Source organism: Dicentrarchus labrax, unplaced genomic scaffold (assembly GCF_905237075.1).
Source record: "Dicentrarchus labrax unplaced genomic scaffold, dlabrax2021, whole genome shotgun sequence".
NCBI classification, from domain to species: domain Eukaryota; kingdom Metazoa; phylum Chordata; class Actinopteri; family Moronidae; genus Dicentrarchus; species Dicentrarchus labrax.
In genome coordinates this window covers 20,215,017-20,235,124 of record NW_026136704.1, presented here as the reverse complement: position 1 = coordinate 20,235,124, position 20,108 = coordinate 20,215,017, and the positions used below count along the sequence as shown (strand labels likewise).

Sequence of the window (20,108 nt, the reverse complement as noted above, 5' to 3'; positions counted from 1 at the left end):
AATTTCACCCCAAATAATGCAGAAAGAACCTCAGCATTCCAAGCATGATGTACTCCAAGGTTTGTCAACACTCTGGTCCTGCACTGTTCTTGAGGTAGCCGGCGTCTTAGCTCTGCAAAGACACAGCCTAACCAGTGGATGGGAATGTTTGAGGCATCTCCATCCATTAGTTCAAGTGGAATCCCGTAGAGAAGAAGATCTGTAGCTATGCTAGGGAGACGCAACACATTTTGGCTCCCACTGCTGGGGCTGATGTGTGTTAACTCAAAAATTAGGCCCATCTCCCGCAAAAAGTGCTCAAGCCCCAGGGAGGACGAATCAGGTTCAAAAGGCTGTGAACATGAGGATACCTGATGTTCAAAGGAAACATCTGGGTATGTTTCTTGTTGGGCAGAAGTCGTCAAATCTGACTCAGCTAGTGTCAGCTCTGGTTCATCTTGCTGTGTCCCTTGACAGTTCAAGGTTCCATTTTCTCCAGACTCCAAATTGCAGTTTTGGTCCTTAAAGGCTGGATCTGAAATGTGGTCTTCAGAACAGACTATGTTTTCAATCATTCCTTCACCTTGAATCTCTTTTTCATTTGACATGGTGTATAACTGCTGCTCTATGACTGGATCATGTGTGAACTCAAGATGTTCTTTCTGTTGTGACTGTGGTTCTGTGGTCCTTTCTGTATATTCCTGCAAAATATGTTCTGACTCATGGCCTATCTCAAACTGTTGCTCAGAAACTTGCAGTTCAGTATTTACAGGCTGCTCTTCAGTTTGTTCCTCTTCAAATGTTGAATCTGTGCAGAAACTATCACTGTCCCCTAGGTAGTCATCAGCTCCATTTTCAAGCTCATCACACTGTTCAAGCATGCCATCTTTCTTTTCTGTTTGCAGGTTTGTGAATAGATCTTGTGAACTGTTTTGTTTTTCTGTTTGCAGCAGCTGAAGCTTTAGCTTCATCCAACCGAGAAAACAAGTCCTCTCCACCTTATCTGTTGTGAAAAGCGCATCAGTGAAAATCTTCATTGCTGAAGTCATTTTGTAGCTTCTCAACTCTACCAAAATGTCTTTCTTTTCTTGTTGCAGTTGGCGGTCAATTTCTTCTCCTTTGTGTCTCTGTTTTCTTTCCTCCTTTTCTATTTCACCCAGTTTGCTCCACAAAGGCCCCTGCAAAGGAAGCTGTTTCTCCCTAAATTGAGCAGATCCCTTGTCTAAACCTTTCAGTACTTCCTCCACTGTGGCCATTGATTTTTTACAGACTGCCCCTTCATCCACATTAAGGCCTAGCTCCTCTGCTAATTTTGCTGCTGCCTCAAGTGTAACAAGTTTCAGTTTATCTGGTAAGAGATCTTTCAGAGCATCACATAGCCTGTTAGCCAGTTCCTCCTCGTTCAAAGCTCCGCCTTGCAACACTGATCCTCCAGGAAGACCCATGTTTTCTTCAAGGTTCTGATCAGCAAACCCCACAACTCTGTTTTCATTTTTTTCAGTGTCTGATAGGTCAATCAGTATAAGCTTGCTTGCCATAAGTTTGCAGGAAGCAAGAAGTTGTTTTTCTTTCTCTCTAAGATTCCCACAGAAAACAACCACAGCTGAAGATGCTTGACATAGAAGCCTGAGATATTTCTCATGTGTACTGGCATCACCACGTAGGTTAGAGATGACGACAGGGACAGGGAAAATATCTCTGGCAGTGTCTCCAGTGGGAAGATACCATCCGATCTCGACCAGGCCATTTGAGAGTCTTCGGGGCAGCTGTCCTCCTTCCATCCCCCTGTGAAGAAAGGTTTCACTGGGTGATCTGAGTCCATTTATAACATTGTTTAACACCTGTGACTTGGAGACACCACAGTGACCAAGTTTCACACAAGAAACCATTGGCATGTATGTACTTGCCAAATTCCCTTCGTGGACCTCCCTGTTTTTATCTGGAAAGTGAGACCTCCATTGGCTCACAACACCTCTCAAGGGCCAAAGAAGGAAGCGACTAGGTTCTTCTGGATCTATGTTTGGAAGGACTAGGGGCACAGCAAATTGGCATTGCATCATGTGTGCAGTCATCTCCTGCTGAAGGAAAGTGTTGGCAGACATAAAGACAGCTGTAACTAGATCAAGGGGGTTGATGACACACTGGCTTTCTCCAAAACCATTGATCATCTCCTCAGAGGATTTGTTGTCATTGTTCACAACATCATGCAGAGGTTTGCAGCAAGGACTCCGGGCATCTGGGCTAAGGAGCCATAGGCGTTGGAGGAAAGCATTTGGTAGATCCTTGGGCTCTAGAAGAGATTGGTTCTCTAGAGCCCAAGTGCTGATGTCCAACATAGATGCTGGGTCCAGTGGTGTAGTCCAGAATGCCTCCAGGCCCAGCTTATTTAGAGCCTCTACCTGGGCATTGTCCTTTGGAGGTTCTGGTTTGAAACAACAAGGCAATTATTCAGACTGTGGATTAGCTACAATTTTAAATCATATATGGTAATATAGTTTTATCTTGTTTAGTATAAAGTTGAATTTCATATGATCAAGAAGAATTTCCTAAATTTTTCTTGAAGTGATAAAAATGTTCTAGTTATACTTTGGTTTACTACATTAATTATTTAAACCAATAAAAGTTGTTTTTGTTTTTGTTGAAAATGAAAAATAAATAAAAATTGACTTGCATGACATATAGATTATGTGTATTGCATGTCTTCTGATATAGACTTGTACTGTGTTCTTATTGAGCCTTAATTTGTACTTTATGTTTTTTTCAGACTTTTAGCAGCCTTTAAAATAAATATGAGAAAATATTTTAACATTCCTGAACAAGAATTTTACTATTAATTTAATGTTACATATGAACTGTTAAATATAACAAAGAACATTAACATTTTATTAACAGAAAAGGCATATTATCCCTGTAGCTTATCAGCCATCACATTTTAGCTCAGGGTCTCAGCTATACCTGCAAACAAAACAGCAGTTTTCTGCTTAAACTGACCATCCTGTGGTGCCATTAACATCGGAATTTACACTTGCTGCCACTAATGCAATTATCCTTAATGAGTAAACACATTAAAACATTGAGACATGTTGTGCTTTCATCCAAGCACATCCCTCCTGGCCTGCAGGTTTTTATTTCATTTTGTTTCCAAAGCCAGAGTAGTCATAGGCAGCCCTGTAGTGGTCAGCCCTTAATTTCTGCCTTCCTTAATGACATCAACAGACCTAGCAAAATTCAACTTGACAGCTTACCACATTATTTGGTATCATGGCAGTTGTCACACATTTAGCATTATTAGACAAACCATTTACTGAATGTTAAGTAGAGTGTAGCAGGAAGTAAACATATTTAGATTTGCTGAGGTTTAGGAGAAACACAGACATGTTTTTGGGGTTACAGTCTGTGTTGGTTTGGGTTGCTGCAGCAGCATATCCAAAAGGTACTACTGATTTGTCTGGAGAACTGCACATCTGATAATCAAAGGCAAATGGCAATAACAGATGCATCAGTTGTCTCCTATGTTAGTCATTTGGTTTGACACTAAGTCAGATACCCCAAACCATGTTTATCTCGCATAAAGCTTGAACTCCCCAAATTGAACAATACTGCATTAAGCTTAAGAATAAGAATGTCATGCATTTTCTTCCCATTTATACCTGCTTGCTGTTTTTTTTTTTTTTTTTTTTTTGTAACAGTAGTCCCTCAATAATTTTCAAAATATCAATATAATATCCACAGCATATTCAGTTAAAAAAAGACAAAAGAAAATATAAACATACTTTTCTTTTTGCTGCTCAGCCTCTTAGGAAGCTTGACTGACATGATGAATCCCGCCGAGTGTCTCTCCTCTCCGTTTTAAATGAGCTTTTCTCCTGGTCAGCCACTAACAATGTGGCGTGTTGACTGGAAACCTGTGATTAAAATTCATAACATAAACATTACAGGAATTCAAAAGGCAACACAACACAGTCAAAAGTACCTGAAAGCTTCTTTGGCCTAATACCACATGTAAAAACCTCTGTTGTCCTACTACTTACAATGGATGATAATATGTTGTAGCCTCCTGTCTCAGGGGACTGCTCATTGTTGAAAGTACGGCGGAGGCTGGTTTGTCCTGCCTTTTATCTTTCTGAAATGCTTCACTGAAGCAATACTCTCCTCCCTGTTTCATTTTGCTTTTCACAATAAAGCCTGATCCATGACAGGCTGAACATGATCTGCTGATATAATGGTCTCTTCTCAGACAAGGAGACTGTCAAAAAGATATTGTTGAAAAGGTGGAATAGCAGCTATTATGAAAGTAAAGAAGAAGTGAATGGTATTTAGTATAGCTTACTACTTTTTTTTTTTTTGCTAACACGAGTAAATACAGTGTTGGAAGATGTATTTAGACCCTTAAGTAAAAGTAGCAATACCACAATTTAAAGTACTCTATTACAAGTAATAGTCCTGCATTTAAAATCCTACTTAAGTAAAAGTACAGAAGTATTATTAGGAAAATATACTTCCATTGTTATTACAGTATTAAATTGTCAATACCGAGGAAAAAGTAGTATAAAATGGAAATACTCAATTAAACTACAAGTAACTCAAGATTATACTATAGTACTTGAGTAAATGTGCTTACTTTCCAACAATAGTTCAATGACAAAATTAATCTGAACAATGATTTGACTTGACGTGTTATTCATAAACTAAAAATAGATTGATACTAAGTGAGTAATACTAAATTAGCCTGAGTAATTAATACTTAATTAATTGCTATTTATTAATATAGTAAGTATTGACTGCTGATTTTGTGAGTTCATCAGGAGAAGATGTTAAGCATTTATATTCTGATAAACTAATAATTATACAAATCATCAACTTTGTATCTAGCAGTCTGTTCTGTTCACTGTTTTAGTGCATTGTTCTACCCCTTCTTTGTATCTGTAGCTTTTTGTGGACCTTAATTTCTCCTCATACCATGCTTAGTAAAAAGAAAAGGAGTATCCTTCACATGTTATCTGTCACCAGGTGTTTGTGTCTCTCTGTCACGAGAGCTCTTATACCAGTCTGTTCAACGATAAGACACATTCCTGCACTTATATCTAATACCATAAGAACAAAATGAACATCAGTCACACGCACACAGACTCGCAGCACACATCAAGGAACACGTAGGCAAGAGTAAACATGACATTAGTGATTATGTAAAACTTTGTTACATGACAGACTTGATACTCAGATAACAGCGGGCAGTGTCCGTCTCTCAGTGCAGAGTCGGGTGAAATGTATTCGCAGACACCTGCCCTGAGGATTATCACTGGTCTGCATGGGGACTCAGAGGCGAGGCTGCAGACAGTGACGCACACAAACCCTTAGTCATGTGTGATCTCTCAGATATATGTTATCTGATTACTACAGATACTTAGCTGGCATACTGATGCTGCCCTTTATTCATAGACAGCCTATTCTCTCACTTCCTCCAGCTTCACCTTTGAGCTGTTTTCCTAGAAACCTCTGTGGCATTATTATTTTACTCTAGCCATCTTAACTGATAAATAAGTGTCTGGGCCGGTTCCATAGAGCAAGTTCAGATGGCTCTCAGGATTACACAGTTTTTCTAGAGAGAGAAATTGCAAGTGAATGAGAGTACTTCTGGCTAAATACAATATTCTGCAATTCAACTTCAACTTTATTATCCCAAAAGTTTTGGTTTGCAGCCATTAAACATACACGCATAAATCTTGGGTATACACCGATTACAGTAAAAATGTTTATTGTATAAGTTGTAACAACTGGCTTTATTGATTATTAAAATTATATGCAGGTAAAATGATCAATAAAAATATCTATCTTTTGTAATCCTAAATTTTTTAATAAAACCTGATCCGTCTCAACTGTTGGAGAGGTGGAAGCACACCTGAAGGATAAGTATTGTGCAGAGGAAAAGATTACTGCCTCTCTATTTCTGTCCTGCAAAGCTCTTTAGCAGTCTTACCCCCTGTGTCTGAGAAAGTGTGTGCATGCGTGATCGCTTGTTTGTGTGTTTGATGAGTTTGTGCTCGTGTGTACCTGAGAAACTTGTGCAAGTGGACATACTCAACAGTGTGCGTTCAACTGTCCTTCCCCTGAGCAGCCCTTCCCAGCAGGAGTGAGGAAAGCAATCGAAAACCCAAGGAAAACATTAAGGATTAATAGAGGCACTAAAGGAATAGTGGTCAAGATGTTGATCACCATGCTAACAGCCATGTATATGATGGTCAGAGTCGTAGAATCGGTAAGATGATTACAATTATAGATGGAATAGAAATAAGAGTAGAAATAAATAGACGATTATTGTTTCTTGAAATTAGATATAACATGTATTAATATTCTATTTACTTAAACATCTTAAAATATTCTAATATTTCTAATACAAGACAAGTGCTCTGTGTTTTTGCTGCAACCATAAAGTGTTTTTTTCACCCAGCAGGTTTTCAGTGTCAAATATGAATAAGGTTTATATAAACAGCATCAAAATGCGATTAGGGTTATGTTAAAACTGGTTGTCAATGTCAGATTATAACTAGGTTTATATCGACAGCAACAAAATTTAATGATTGTGATGTAAGACCAAACTTTTAATAAGCAGCATTCCTTACTGCTTATTATGTAACAGCTAATGATCATGCATTAAAAAAAAATTTCCAGTCACCCAAAAAGCTCTGTAGGGCAAACTGTGAAACACTTAACATTTGATGGTTTTTTTTGTTCATCTGATAAGTAAACCAGAGAGAAAAATTAAATAAACAGAAAGAGAGCCTAGAGTTGAGAGACGAAGTTGCTTGTGTTTAACTCTTTTAACCACATGTTGGCACCCTTACCATGACATCCTTATCATTTTCAGATAGGGGTGCGGTTTGCACGGCAACAAGATCCTTTGCCTTATATGGTGTCCCAGCCTTTGCCTTGGCAGGTTCACTCAGTGTCACACAGTCGGAGGAGCAGCAAAGCAGAAGAGGTTAGTTGGAAATTGTAAATTTGTGTCTCAGTATAGTTGCTGTCACACACATCACCATGCTGACACACCAGGGCTATGGATTCCTTACAGCCAATGCAACGCACCTTCATTCTGCACATGACTGAGTCATCCACTGTAGCCATATCCCACATTACTCATAAATTAGCTTTTTTAATCTTCTGTTATCTAATGGAGAGTCATAGTATGTGGACATTTCAGCTGTCAAGCTTGACTCAGCATGTGAGCATATTAGCTTGGTCACAAATTCTGTGCTGCGCTTTGCTTGTAGTGTCTCAGAGGACGACAGCACACACAAGTTTTGATGCCTCTGTACTCAAACAGCACCCGCCAAGTAATATAATAAAATAGAGATGATTTTTGCATCAGACTCAGGTAAACACTGACCTTTTGGCCCTCATTGGATCAATATCAGGGAATCAATAAATCCTTGCACAGAGGTTCACAACTTGGTGGTTGTTAGGTTATTCCTCAGGCTTGCACTATGGATTTCTGAATCAAGAAGCACACTCAGTCCAGTCCAAAGTGCACACCTCTGATGTCCTACAGATCTTTTTGTGCCTTTTTCTTTGCTTGAGGTAACTGTTTTAAGACTGTATCGTAGACTATTATAAAGATGCAGCTCGCAAATAAAAAGACAAACTGAGGCAAAGAGCTGGACTGTGGCAGGAAGAGGAACTTTGGTGCTTAATTGAGGGCCCAGGTGTTAAGATGAGAAGGCGAAAGAAAACATCAACCCACAACAAAAACCCTATGAAGCAAGCAGGGAGAAATCAACACAGGTGGAGGTGAAGAAAGACATTTTGTGTCAGTTTAACGTCTCTGGTAAAAGGAGAGAGTAGACTGCATTGATGAGGTCATGGAGCCGGTGTGCAGGACTGAACGCAGGCACACAGCCAAACTGACGGGTAAGCAGGCTAAACTGGTACAGTCATAGCCTCTTTGCCGCTGCTCTGCTTGAGCTGTAATTCCAATCAAGGGGATTTGTGTTTGAGGTCATTACCTTAACTGTAGATGGAAAGGACACACACACACACAGAGATGCAGTCACACATGTACATTGCACATTCATTCCTTAAGGACTGCACATTTTGTACAGTTGAGTTGAAGAATTTAGCGCCTGTATGATTATGTGTCTGATTTTGTACTCTTGTGGTATGTGAATAATGTTTGAGCTAAGTCCCAGATAAGATTTTAACATGGATAATTATCATACCTGACCCGTATCTCATTTGTACAACTGATTTCCTCCCCTTTTTTCTCTCTCTGTGCGTCAGTGACTTGTCTTCTAACACAAGTGTTATGTTTCTTTTACAGTTTGATGGGTTCAGGAGGAACAGCATAGGGGTGTATAGAAAGAGTAAGTAAAAGTGTTTAAATGCAGGCTATTTTTCTGCCAGCATAATTGTCATTTTGAAGTTACCATGAGGGTTTGATTTAAGTCAAATGTCAAATCCAAATCAAACTTTAATCAGAAAAATAGCCCGCTTGAATCAAAGCTAATATGTACACCATGTGTTTGAACTCAATCATTACTACAGACTATGTCTCCATGGCTATTGCCTCTGCCTCTCTGGCTATACCATGTGTCCTGTCGTGCTCAGACTCCAATGCCAGCAATGGGACGTGCACCGTGCCTGCTGTTCCCCCACTCAGCCCTGTTGAAGTTGAGAAGGCCGCCGCCACCATCCAGACCCATTTCAGGAAGTTCCAACAGAAGAAACACAAGAACGGCAAGTAGATGGACAAACAGGGAGGGTGAGAGGCAACAGGAAGCACGTATGTGTATTCACCAAAGGATGGATGAACTTTGCGATGACATACACAAATGCATATGTACACTCATTTGCAAATGTATATACATTCAAACTGTATGATAAACACTAAGTAGAGCTCTGGATTAGTGACACTGTATAGATAATAGCATACAGTAATAGAGAACACCTCAAATAGCTACTTGTCATTACCTATTTAAAATGTTATGTGAATAATATATCTGAATGCGCTGTACATCTGAATGTGAGTATGTGTGAGTGACTGTGAATATGCTGTATATAAAGTACATAGATATGGGGAAAAAATTATAAAATAATTTGTCAACATTGTGGATCTTACAATTTTACCAAAATATCTCAATAAACTCCTCTGTCTCCTGTTCTGTGTCGCGTTTCATTGTAGCATGATGCCCTCTAGTGTTTTGATCAGGTTCTGAATCATACTACGGAAGAACTACATTTTCAGGTGGTTCATCCCTAATGACTCAAACCCCCCCATGAAGTTACAAGACAGACAAAATAATGAACATAACCATGAAATAATCAAAACAATAAGAACTGTCTGTCCACTCATTCAGAACAGTGTTTGTCAATCAAGAAATTGTGTTGAAGTAGAAACTGCTGGAATGAAATGAAAACAACCTGCAATAAACCTTTCAAGCAAAATGAAGAAAATAATCATAATAATAAGCAGAGTTAATAATAATGTATTTAATTATATTAATTATTATTAATTTAATTATTTTACACATTCATGTTTGTATGTTTTGTGTGTGCTCATTCATATCAGTAATTCATAATGTCTTATTTAATTTAAAGCTTAGGGTATGTGGCTGCAAACTGGAAGACAAATTATAGATGACCTATACAGTATATATGAAGTTAACGTAAATGTTGATTTAAGCTAACAAGTAGTTATTTAAAAATGTTGCATTGCATTGTTTGATAGTTGTATTACTATTAAACAGGTGTTTGAAGGGCTGAATTCACAGTGAACTGGTTTAGCTGAGGTTTTTTTGTGTGCTAGATTCGATGATTTTACATGTGATTAAAGTCCATAGACGTCAAGGAGTGGGTCCTCACTCCAAAACCTTATTATTCTGAAATTCACAGACATCGCTGTTACATTTTTTCATTTGACTACTTTATGCCAGGCTATGACATCTGTTCACAGTGAAATGTGTGGATCTTAAAAAGCAGTTGGGTGCCAAAGTGACAAATGATCCAAACTCTTTCACTAACAAGTGAAACACGTTCTCATTACAGTAAAAACAGAGTGATACAGAAAGCCCTTTATCTCAAATGCTACATGATTGTGAAAGAATGAATAATATCATCACAGTTCATAAAAAGATAGCTTTATTGCACAAGGTGTTGAGTACTCTTTTTCTGATTTTGTTTGTTTTCATAGAAAAGAAAATGTAGAGTTAAACACAAGCAATTGCAAATTGAAGCAACGTTTCCCCATAAAAGTTTAAGGAACAACCTCTGCATTTTTAAAATGTTTTAATTAACCCCCTTTTAAATTGTTCAATTCACCATTTCCCTTTTTCTTTTATAACCAGCAAAAATTTTCAGAACATGCAATGCTGCTGTCCTCCCCCCAAAAAGTGGAATAATAAAAAGAAAGGCAAACTCTAAATCAAGCAACCTGTGACAAAGTAAAAAAAAGAAAGAAAAACAAAAAATAAAAAAGGAGACAATGCAACCAAATGTCCTGTAAAAGAAGAAAATTAATATTGTTAACTATGCATGGTCCACTCTTGACATGTTTCAACTGGTCGATAAATGAAGATAAAGCAGTGTCTGTATAATTCTATAGTTTTTCATTAAGTCCTCTTCTGTTTCATTACAATAACTTCTGTTCAAAGTTTACATTGTGCCCTGGTTTCTAGTGAAGATGTCGAAAATAGTACTCATTTATACAAAACACTTTCCTATGTACACAAGTCTTCTATTGTGGAGTAGAAATTATGTTGTACAGGTGGGCAAGGGGTAAAGTGAGAGGGGAAGATCTGATTGGTTGAGTTGATGTGGAAAAGGTTGGGTAAGTAGCACAAGTGAAGTTGGCTTTATAAACACAGACTGAGTCAGTTTGAAAAGTATGTTGTACTTTAAGGAAAAATCCACCCTAAATCACTCATAAGCTGCTGCCAAGAAAGCCAATCACGTCCAATGAGAAGGAAAAAAAAATAACCGTACAGTAAAGTACCTTAAAAACAACTAGTCCTTTTTGGTTTATAATATATTAACAGGTTATCATTTCAGATGGATATTTGTTTTTACATTAGACCAAAAAAGGATCAACATCTGGAAATATTAAAAAAGTTTTTTGATTGAAGGCCTGAATAACTCACAAAAGTACTACTGGAGTATTCTGTACTTCACAATTTGAATACTGTTTTCAATTGAATACAACAAATATCATACTTGAATTAAAAAAAAAAAAACATAATTCCTGGAATACATTATAGGAATAGTTCGCCATTTTGTGAAATCCAAGTATTTGCTATATTGCAAAGAGATGAAAAGGAGCACTGTTGAAGGCAACAAAATCCACCTACCAGCCTCACAAAAAGCTCAGTAATTAACACATTATATCTCGTTAGTTTAATCCGTACAAAAAAAGGAAGTGTAAATATGACAAGTCTCAATATGACAATGGTTGCCTAGCAACCTTACTATAAGGACAAGACTTTAGGAGTTTACTCCTGGCCGGGAAATAGTCTGGCACAAAACGTCTGTAAAACCACAACTTTTTTTACATTTAGTTTTTTGTGCAGAATGTAAATTTTTTTACGGGACAGATATAAGAGTGGCATCAATCTTCATATCTAACTCTCATAGTTCCCAAAATGTTGAACTATTGTTTTAAATATTACATGTACTTCATATTCACAGTAGAGGTGGATTGTTCCTTAAAGGTTTACTTGGAGCAAACTGACAGTAGATCAGTGTTTTACAGTAGAGGCAACTTCATTGAAGAACTGGGGAAAGCAGGTTGGAAAGGAGTTTATTTCATCACTCCATCCAATATCCATACAACTGGAGTAAGGAAGCCTCTGTTTTTGGTTGCTAAAACAGGCCTGCCCCATTCCCAAACTCTTGTTTTTTCAGAAAACAAGTATTTGCACAACTTAAAACATAAAGGCCATTTTAACATTAACAATGTAGAGCAAAATTAATGTTTATCCTGTCTAAGTTTTAAAATAAAAGGGAGCATGAATAAATTTATGAGCAGTTATAACTTTTACTGTGTGGTATGTTTATTGGCCTGAAGTCCCAGAGTTTGGGGAGGACTCGCTATGACACAGATAAGAAACAGAAATACTTGTTGGTCTGTTCGTCTTCATTAATTATAGTCAGGTAATGGCATTGAGTTTGTGAACACACCTTTGGAAGGTACAATACAACATATTACAATAGGCTCACTTACTGTATAGGCTGCCCTTGTTTTACTGTTTTCTTTTTCAACACCACACTTTCTGCACTGAGCCATAGACCACAGTTAACCAGCGACACATCTCACACTATAATTTGACTTTACTGTGCTTGTCCTTTCAGCTGCTACCTGCTACCTGCTACACAGGTGTTTGCAGCTGGAACATTTACAAAATCACAAGGGGGTCATTGTATCATTCTTCAGACCTCAGTTTGTCACCATTTTCTTTCTCTCATACCACTTCCTTTCTCTCCAAGATCTCCCGTCCATGGTTGTGCTACCCGTTTAAGCTTCCCTCTTCTTTTTTCTTCCTTCCTTCTTGCAGGTTTTCACTCTGAGCGATTGTCTTGTGATCTTTTATATATATTTTCAATTAGAACGGCTTTTATATTTCTCTGCTTTTTTTCAATATTCATATATTTGCTATATATTTGAATAGAAATATATATGTACATACTTTTGAAAACAAACATATATCATATCTTTTTCTTTTTTCTATTGCGAGAGCCCTGATGTTACGTTTTACCATTGCAAAACATTTAGAGCAACTCTTTTTTTGGAACGATCTTTGTTATGGGATTAAGCTTTGGGAGAAGAAATGGGGGGGAAAAAAATAAACTTTAAGTTAACAGATACAGTACCATGCATAAAGCTCAAATAAATTTCAGTGAGGCTGAGGGACTTGAAAACACGTCTTTTAGTTTTGAAGACCACTTATTTCTTAAGAAAAATTGTATCTCTCTGCTATGTAACCCCCTCCCCGTTTCCCTAACGCAACTGTGAATGCTATCAGCACTTGATCTCTCTGTCTATAATCTCAAAGTCATTGTCCGTTCATAAATTTCATACAAATATGATTTTTTCTTGTATACATCTCAATAGATTTGCTGTATGTTTGCAACTTGTCTCTCCATTCAAGTTGTCATTGAACGTCAAATAGCATTTCTGTCTGTCTGTGCATATTAGACCTCTTTTTCTCAGCCTGTCTGTCTTTTTAACTAGCCAGTATGCTAGCAGTAGGTCACAGTGACACTGTATGGATATGATGGGGGACTGGGTGGGTAGGAGTAAAGGTGGGGAAGGATAGAAAGGGAAAAAGTGGATACAGGTAAAATTAGTTAAACAAAGAATAATAGCTTTGTGGCATCATGATGACTCATAAAAGGGTCTTTTCCTTCTCTGTTCTGAAGCAGGAAAAGAGATAAAGAAAGGAACCTCTTTCTTATCTGTAATTACTCTCTTTTGAACCCACTTCCTCTTCAGTATTTCTCATTTCCTAAGCAATGCTGTCAATCACACTTAACAAAACAAAGTTCAAAATGCTGGACCAAATTAGGATCATAGCGTTAAATCATCAGCATCATCATTGTTACTGTCCCCGAATCCCCTTTCACAGGTACAAAATGAACAGTGGGTGGGTGGGTGGGGGGGTCGGTTTTGACACAGACGTCTGCCCGAGAGGTCAGCATACTGATTGATTTTAAAAAGGTCCACTGTTGGTGTGTGCCTGCCACATGTATACATATATATATTTACACATATACACCCATTCGCACACACACGCAGGCTTGTGAAGGTTTCTGTTACTTGGATCCATTCTAATTTGTTCTTAGTGCACATGAGATTATATTTCCATCATCAGAAAATAAACAGAAAACTGATGGAAAAAAAGGTTTGGATTCATCTTTCACTTAATGATGCTTGACATTTTTTATCTGCTCTGCTTTGAGTCTGTTCATAAAAGCATCAATTAAGACAACTATGCTGTGTCATCCATTGCATGTATAAGAAAATTCTCGTTTTGAGACGACAGTCTTTCCATTGCCTCTAAAGTATGAATCCATGATGGAGTAACCTCTCAGAGCCAGTGTAACACCAAGACTGGTGGTTTATGCATACAGTAAAAGCATCCTGCCATGGCACAATGCTGTGATATGAGCTCTTCTTCCATCAGAGAACAGAAAAGTAACATATTTGAAAACCTAAAAACCTCAAAAACTCAAGCAACCTGGTTCGTTCTACGACTGTCTTGATCCAGAAAACAAGACAGTGCACGTGGAAAGCATTTTGTGCATAAGTGCTGTGTCCTTACCAGAAAATGAAAATATGAACAGATAAATCATTTATGTTTTGGCAAGTGATTCCCAGGGTGATGAAAAAGGGGGATAGAGAAAGATGACATAATAATAGAAAGCAATCAGGCAGAAAGAAAGGCAAACCCCTGTGCTATGGAGACCCAACTCTGACCCCCTTCATACAGTAGTGTCAATGGGAACCCAACCAGCCCCCTGCAGCCTGGCACAGCGCAGGCACTGACGGGTCAGCTGTGCATGTGTTATTCTCCTCATCCCACTTTTCCATAGAGGCTCCAGGCAAGCGCTGGCTTGACCAGCATTCTATTAAGAGTTACAGTGACAGGCCGCAGTGATGGCAGGCTACACCAGTGTGTACGACTTGGAGTAGGCCCCTGCCCCTCCATCCCTCTGCTTCTGTAGTCTGCCTAAGCCCGAGGAGCTGCTCTCCAGGAGAGAGTCTCTGGATCCTCCCATCTTGGAGGAGGATGAGGAGGCACCTCCAGGAGTCCCTCCTGTGGCCCCAGCTACCCCACCTCCACTGGAGGATGATGATGCCCCAGCAGCTGCAGCGGTAGCAGCAGCAGCTGCCGCTGCACTCTGGGCCACTGAAGCAGAGGAGCCGGGCATGGTGAGAGTCCTCTGGGGGAGTGTGGAGCTGCTAGAGCTAGCAGAGACCCCTCCACTCCCACTACCTCCACCACCGCATCCTGCTCCTCCAGAGGAAGCCCCAGAGGAAGTGAGGTTGGACAGGCCAGAGTGGCCCATGCTTAGGGCCTGCTGCTTTGCAGAGTCCATAGTCACATGACGGCCCTGGGTGTGGTATGCACGCTGGGCCAGGCCACGGATAGAAGCTTCACGTGGTGGAACCACTGGACATGGGTCATGATGCTCCGACTGCTTTCGGAAGAAGGGATCTGACTTCATGTAGAGGGGTAGGTTACAGTAGTCACCTGGAAGGGAATCGAACATTTTAAGAGCCTGCCAAAGCCTGCAAAAGCCAAAGCCTATGGATAATATTCAGTGTGCAACAGTATGAATATTAGCACTGTGTATTTATCTGCACTGAACCTCTTTTAAAATTACCGGTATTTTCGCACACTATGTACATAGGAACATTACTTTCCCTGTAAACTTAGTTGTATATATTGTTTTTGTGTTACATATCTAGATAAAAAGCAATTTTAAAATTTAAATGCCAAGTGAACATGCTTTCATGCTTTGCAGCAACCACTCACTCTTGGCGCGGTGTGGAATGGGCACAGCTACATTCTTGCCACGATCATAGTCCTGGGGTTTGGGTGGCGAGGCAGTGAAACGGCAGATACCAGGCTCTGACGGTGTGCTCATGGACGTCATGCTGTCTGCATTGTCATTGGTACCTGTGGTCATCTGGTCAGATGAACTGTCAGAGATAAAGCACTCAGTAATTTCAAATTTGGCATGCTGCAGGTGTTCTTCTAGCTTGGCATGCTCATATGCTCTCGCCAACTCCTCGTAGGTGGAGGAGGCGCTCTCTGTCGACACCATGCTGTTGCGACCCTTATCTATGGAAGAGAAAGGAAATAAAGGTAAGTACATTTTCCCCAGTTTTACAAATGCTTTTGGAGGCCAACTGCAAAAAAACATTCTCCTCTGCATTTAGAAAAATAGCCTTACTTATATGTGCATGTTAATGGCTGTAAGTGTCATTTCACCAATGTGCCAACCTGTGTCCTGTGAGAGGCTGGCACTGTAGCTGTCACTCTCTGTGACAGTGATGCCATGCTGGGAGCCAACTGTGCGCCAGTCTGAGGTGAGAGTGCGGGCTGGCGTGGAGGCCTGGCACTTGGTCAGAGTCCACTGACTGGAGTAACGGTTCCTGATGCTATGGGCCGATTTAACACTCTTCCTCGACACTGGGTCTGGTGGTAAGTGGATAAAGAAGTAAAAAAGATGTGCATATGTACAAAGGCTTTTTAAAGACTTGAAGCAGGTGAATGCTCACACTCAAAATAAAAGCAAGAAATTGTGGGAAATGTACACAGTTTATGCTTACACCATGTATGTACTGTACCTTATAATCAGAAAGGAATTTGCGCTACATGCTGCTTCAGTACTGCTTCAGTGAGTATAAGCTATTACTGATAAAATGGACGGAGAGAGAGGACTTACTGGTTCCTGGTCTGATGTCTGACATGTCAATCAAAGGGCCAGTGTTCTGGATGAGGGCTGGGTGATGGACAGACACACCTGTGCAGAAGCTCTGAGGGTTCCCAGTTTGGTTGAACTCTGTGTCTGTCACAGGGATAGTGGCTTTGTCCTCACCTGTAAGAGACAGAATGAATATTTCCAAAAAGCAGCATTTCATGATACATTTGACATAAAGATAATTTGATTCAGCGCTCATGCACAGACATGTGAACACACACTATCTGCCTGTCTGTCTCTCTGTCTTCCTCTCACCAATTTGCTTGATGCCTTCTTTGTCCTCAATTAGCAGCTGCACTCTGGGGATGTCAATGTGTAACCGTGGGCCCTGAGGAGGCCCCTTCACTGGGGTGTCAAAGCTGCGGTTGTTTTTACTAATCCAGAGATACAAGACAAGCACACACAAACATTCACAGTTAAAAAAAAAAAAAAGTGAAATGTGGATTTGTGCAATGAAATTTAAAATGCACTAAAGAATATTTCAGACTGATTTTGTGAGAAGGAGAAGGAAAGACCTGTCTTACCTTATGAGCATCTCTGCCAGGCTTTTGGCATCTAGAGAGAGCAGAGAACATAACAATCATTTTTTCCTGACACACAAATCAATCTTTTAAAATAAGTACAGACTCCAGAGACTTCAAGATTCTCTCTGATATCTGCTTTGTTCTGCTTGCCAATTCATTCCTTCCAGTCTACTCTTCTTTTACTTCTTCTCTCACCTCTTAGTCTCTTCAGCCTCTTTTCCTTGCGTTTCTTGCGAATGATGAAGAGCAGTGCAACACCCAGAGTGACCAAGATCACAGGACAGCCAATAGAAAACAGCTTTTTGACATCATCGTTCTTTTCCAGGGGGGATTTGATTGGTGGAATTGTGCCTGCACACACCCAGGAAGAGCAGAGACTTGTTACTGCCTTTTTACGACAATATTAAATAATATTCTAAGGTACCCAGTGTCATAAATTTCTTATTTAAAGTAGCAGACAATACCATTCATCTAAACTGAATGTCAAGCAAAGAGTCTTCTACTCACTGCCATCGTAGTCCAAAGTTGCAAATTGGGAGCTCTGGTTTCCACAACCAGCACTGTTACAGGCTTTCATCTTCAGCTCGTACCAGGTAGCCTCACGCAGCTCTGCCAGGAACACATCTGTGGTGGCATTGGTCCGTACATTCTGCCACGCCCATGTACCTACAACAAGTACACGTACCAATGTTTGGGTCTAATCTCTTTTCCTTCCATATTAGTTTCCATAAAAACATTGACTTTTATTTCAGTACTAACAATAAATTCTTTGTTTAATATATTTGATTAAAATAAGTAATTTGTTGCAAGTTATCTCCAAAAATTACCAACAATTGCAAAAGAAAAGCAGTGATTCACCTTTTGGTCTAAACTCTAGCGTGACGGCACTGATTGGACAGCCTCCACTGGCCCAACCTTGCAGGTTGAGGCGGGCGTGGCTGGAGTTAATGTGGGTGAAGACGGGCTGATCCTTGTTGAACTGAGGTTCTGTGAAAGAAGCAAAATCATCATGTATTTGTCTTGTGTCTGTTCCAGTTACTAGAAAATGATATGCCCTGTACAATATAATGGGTCCTGGTAACTGAACCGTGTGCACATGTATTACTGCAAGAAACAAATTCAGAGTAGGTGTTCCAGAAATATCTTGTTTATATATTAAATATAATTTCAATATAATCATCAATATAGAAATAATTTACATTTTTGATAACTGTCATCTGTGACATAAAACATTTTTATCATTATAATTCTAGAAATTACATTATAATATAATTTTGTCATTCAAATGTTAAGAATGTAAAGGTAGAAAGGTAAATGTGTTCAATGACTACTATACATTTTTTTGAAAATGAAGTCCTAGAGTAATACACTGTACAGTATTGTGAGTATAAAGCATGACACACAAAGAGGTGATAATTTAGGTGAAGGTATCATTTTCAAAAAAAGTCTGTTCTTCTATTCTCTATGAAGGGTCAAGGATGAAGGATTTATTCGCAAGTTATAGGTCCTTAATATAATTGGATGAATTCTACTTCATTGTTGACTACAGCAGTCATCTTACATATGGTCAATTTGTGATGTCCTCTTCTCCTTGTGAAAATCTGTATTTTATATATACTTTCACCTTTATCTACCCACACTAACTTCCTTCATCCTCTATTCCAATCCTCTCACCTCGCCCGTGGGTCTTTGCCTCGATGATCTCACTGATGCGTCCAGCTCCAACGCTGTTCTTTGCAGCCAGCTTAACTTTATACCAGGTGCCACAGCGCAAGTTGTCCAATTTGAAAGAGCGCTCACTAGAACTGATGAAAACATCTTTCCATTCCTCTGTGTTGTCTACAGAGTACTGCAGCACAAAACCTGCATTCACACAAAATCAAATATACACACAATAATGATTATTTTCTTGCTCTACTACATACTTCTCTCTTTTTTACAGCTGAGATAAAGAACTCATTTTGTACTTATGCTACTAAACTTTAGACATTGGTACCTCTGCTATCCACTAGATGGCAGTGTCAGACCGTACTTCTCTTGCTCAGATAGGCCACCAATTGGAGGACGGTGTAGCTGCTCCCTGTCTACGCCACCATTAGTTACCTACAAACCCCAAGACTGGGATGGCGCTGACTAAGCATCTATGTAAATGAGGGTATGCAATGTGGTGACTGTTTTTATAATCAGCTGCCTTGGAGAGCCAACTCCCTCCTGCTCTGAGACACTTTACATCTAATCCTCCATCTCTGTCTGTTTTTCCTTCTGTCTGTATATAATTATGTATATATAAATGTCTCCCTCTCTGTGTTTCTTTGTACTCTTTGTACCATCCTTTTTTTTCTACCTTCTTTCTCTAACAGATGGTGTGATAGAGTCCAAAACATTAGAGGGGTTAAAATGTGCAGATCTTCCTGTGTTTGTTTTAAAGTTTTATAGTCACTTTGTTTATAAAATACAGCAGAACATAACAGAAGATAGCAGAGAGAACAGTACAGAACAGCACAGCACAATAACAGGCTATTGGGGAACAGATTAGAACATAACATCAGTTCTGACTGCAGGATTACCAGCCTACAGGATTTGTTCATTTGATTATCTGTTTATTTTTTATTTTATTTTTAGAAAACCAGCTGAGACTTTTCTATGAAAACATGCTAACATATTTTATCTGAAAAGGCATAGCCTGTGGATGCTGCTGCAGTAATAATGCAAAAAAAAGGTACTTGACAGGGAACTTTAGAATTTCATACTGCTAACACAGTGTGGATGGCAAAGACAGACAGGCATTGTGCTATACATACAAGATATACAGATAGGCATCACAGATGTATAAGATGCTGGATGATGTATGCAAATACTGACTGGTGGCCCATCATTATTTGAACACAAATCTGCACACTGAGTACATATCCTTGCCCCAAAGTTTATATTACGTCCTACTTCCGTGCTCATAATGCATGCAAATTAGTGTTTTTCTCTGGGTCTTCCTGTCAGTATTCTGACCCACTGGAATAACACAAAAGTATTATATTATTAGAGCTTTGGTGGTTTTAAAATATACTTAGTCTAATAGTTCAAAGACGTGTTTCATTCAATTTTTGTCACAGTTTTTACAGCCATTTTTTTAGC

At 39.2% G+C, this 20,108-nt stretch overlaps 3 protein-coding genes across 5 annotated transcripts in view; 1 reads left to right on the top strand and 2 right to left on the bottom strand.

Annotated features, from left to right (window-relative positions):
• Nucleotides 1-1,644: 1,644 nt before the first annotated feature.
• On the bottom strand, nt 1,645-4,092 carry si:dkey-202l22.6 (up-regulator of cell proliferation). Its single transcript, XM_051397260.1, has 4 exons — nt 4,011-4,092; nt 3,753-3,884; nt 1,887-2,401; nt 1,645-1,764 (listed from the first exon to the last, which is right to left on the bottom strand). The coding sequence occupies exons 2-4, from the start codon at nt 3,793-3,795 to the stop codon at nt 1,645-1,647; spliced, it is 678 nt and encodes a 225-aa protein (XP_051253220.1). The 5' UTR covers nt 3,796-3,884; nt 4,011-4,092.
• Nucleotides 4,093-5,974: 1,882 nt separating this feature from the next.
• On the top strand, nt 5,975-9,131 carry LOC127361947 (uncharacterized). Of its 2 annotated transcripts, none has more exons than XM_051397139.1 (4): nt 5,975-6,235; nt 6,845-6,958; nt 8,294-8,336; nt 8,518-9,131. In XM_051397139.1, the coding sequence occupies exons 1-4, from the start codon at nt 6,182-6,184 to the stop codon at nt 8,715-8,717; spliced, it is 411 nt and encodes a 136-aa protein (XP_051253099.1). In that variant the 5' UTR covers nt 5,975-6,181; the 3' UTR covers nt 8,718-9,131. The 2 variants fall into 2 exon arrangements, with proteins under 2 accessions (XP_051253099.1, XP_051253100.1); XM_051397140.1 differs by having other exon boundaries at nt 5,976-6,235; nt 8,581-9,131.
• Nucleotides 9,132-10,093: 962 nt separating this feature from the next.
• LOC127361945 (cell adhesion molecule DSCAML1) overlaps nt 10,094-20,108 on the bottom strand; it is a 96,387-nt gene continuing 86,372 nt past the window's right edge. For both annotated transcript variants that reach the window (XM_051397137.1, XM_051397136.1), the window contains exons 26-35: nt 18,654-18,842; nt 17,838-17,966; nt 17,487-17,645; nt 17,175-17,330; nt 16,980-17,010; nt 16,711-16,829; nt 16,420-16,572; nt 15,975-16,169; nt 15,504-15,812; nt 10,094-15,218 (exon numbers count right to left, since the gene is read on the bottom strand). In XM_051397137.1, coding sequence (XP_051253097.1) covers nt 14,629-15,218; nt 15,504-15,812; nt 15,975-16,169; nt 16,420-16,572; nt 16,711-16,829; nt 16,980-17,010; nt 17,175-17,330; nt 17,487-17,645; nt 17,838-17,966; nt 18,654-18,842 — 2,030 coding nt within the window. In that variant the 3' untranslated portion in view covers nt 10,094-14,628. The remainder of the gene's footprint in view (nt 15,219-15,503; nt 15,813-15,974; nt 16,170-16,419; nt 16,573-16,710; nt 16,830-16,979; nt 17,011-17,174; nt 17,331-17,486; nt 17,646-17,837; nt 17,967-18,653; nt 18,843-20,108) is intronic.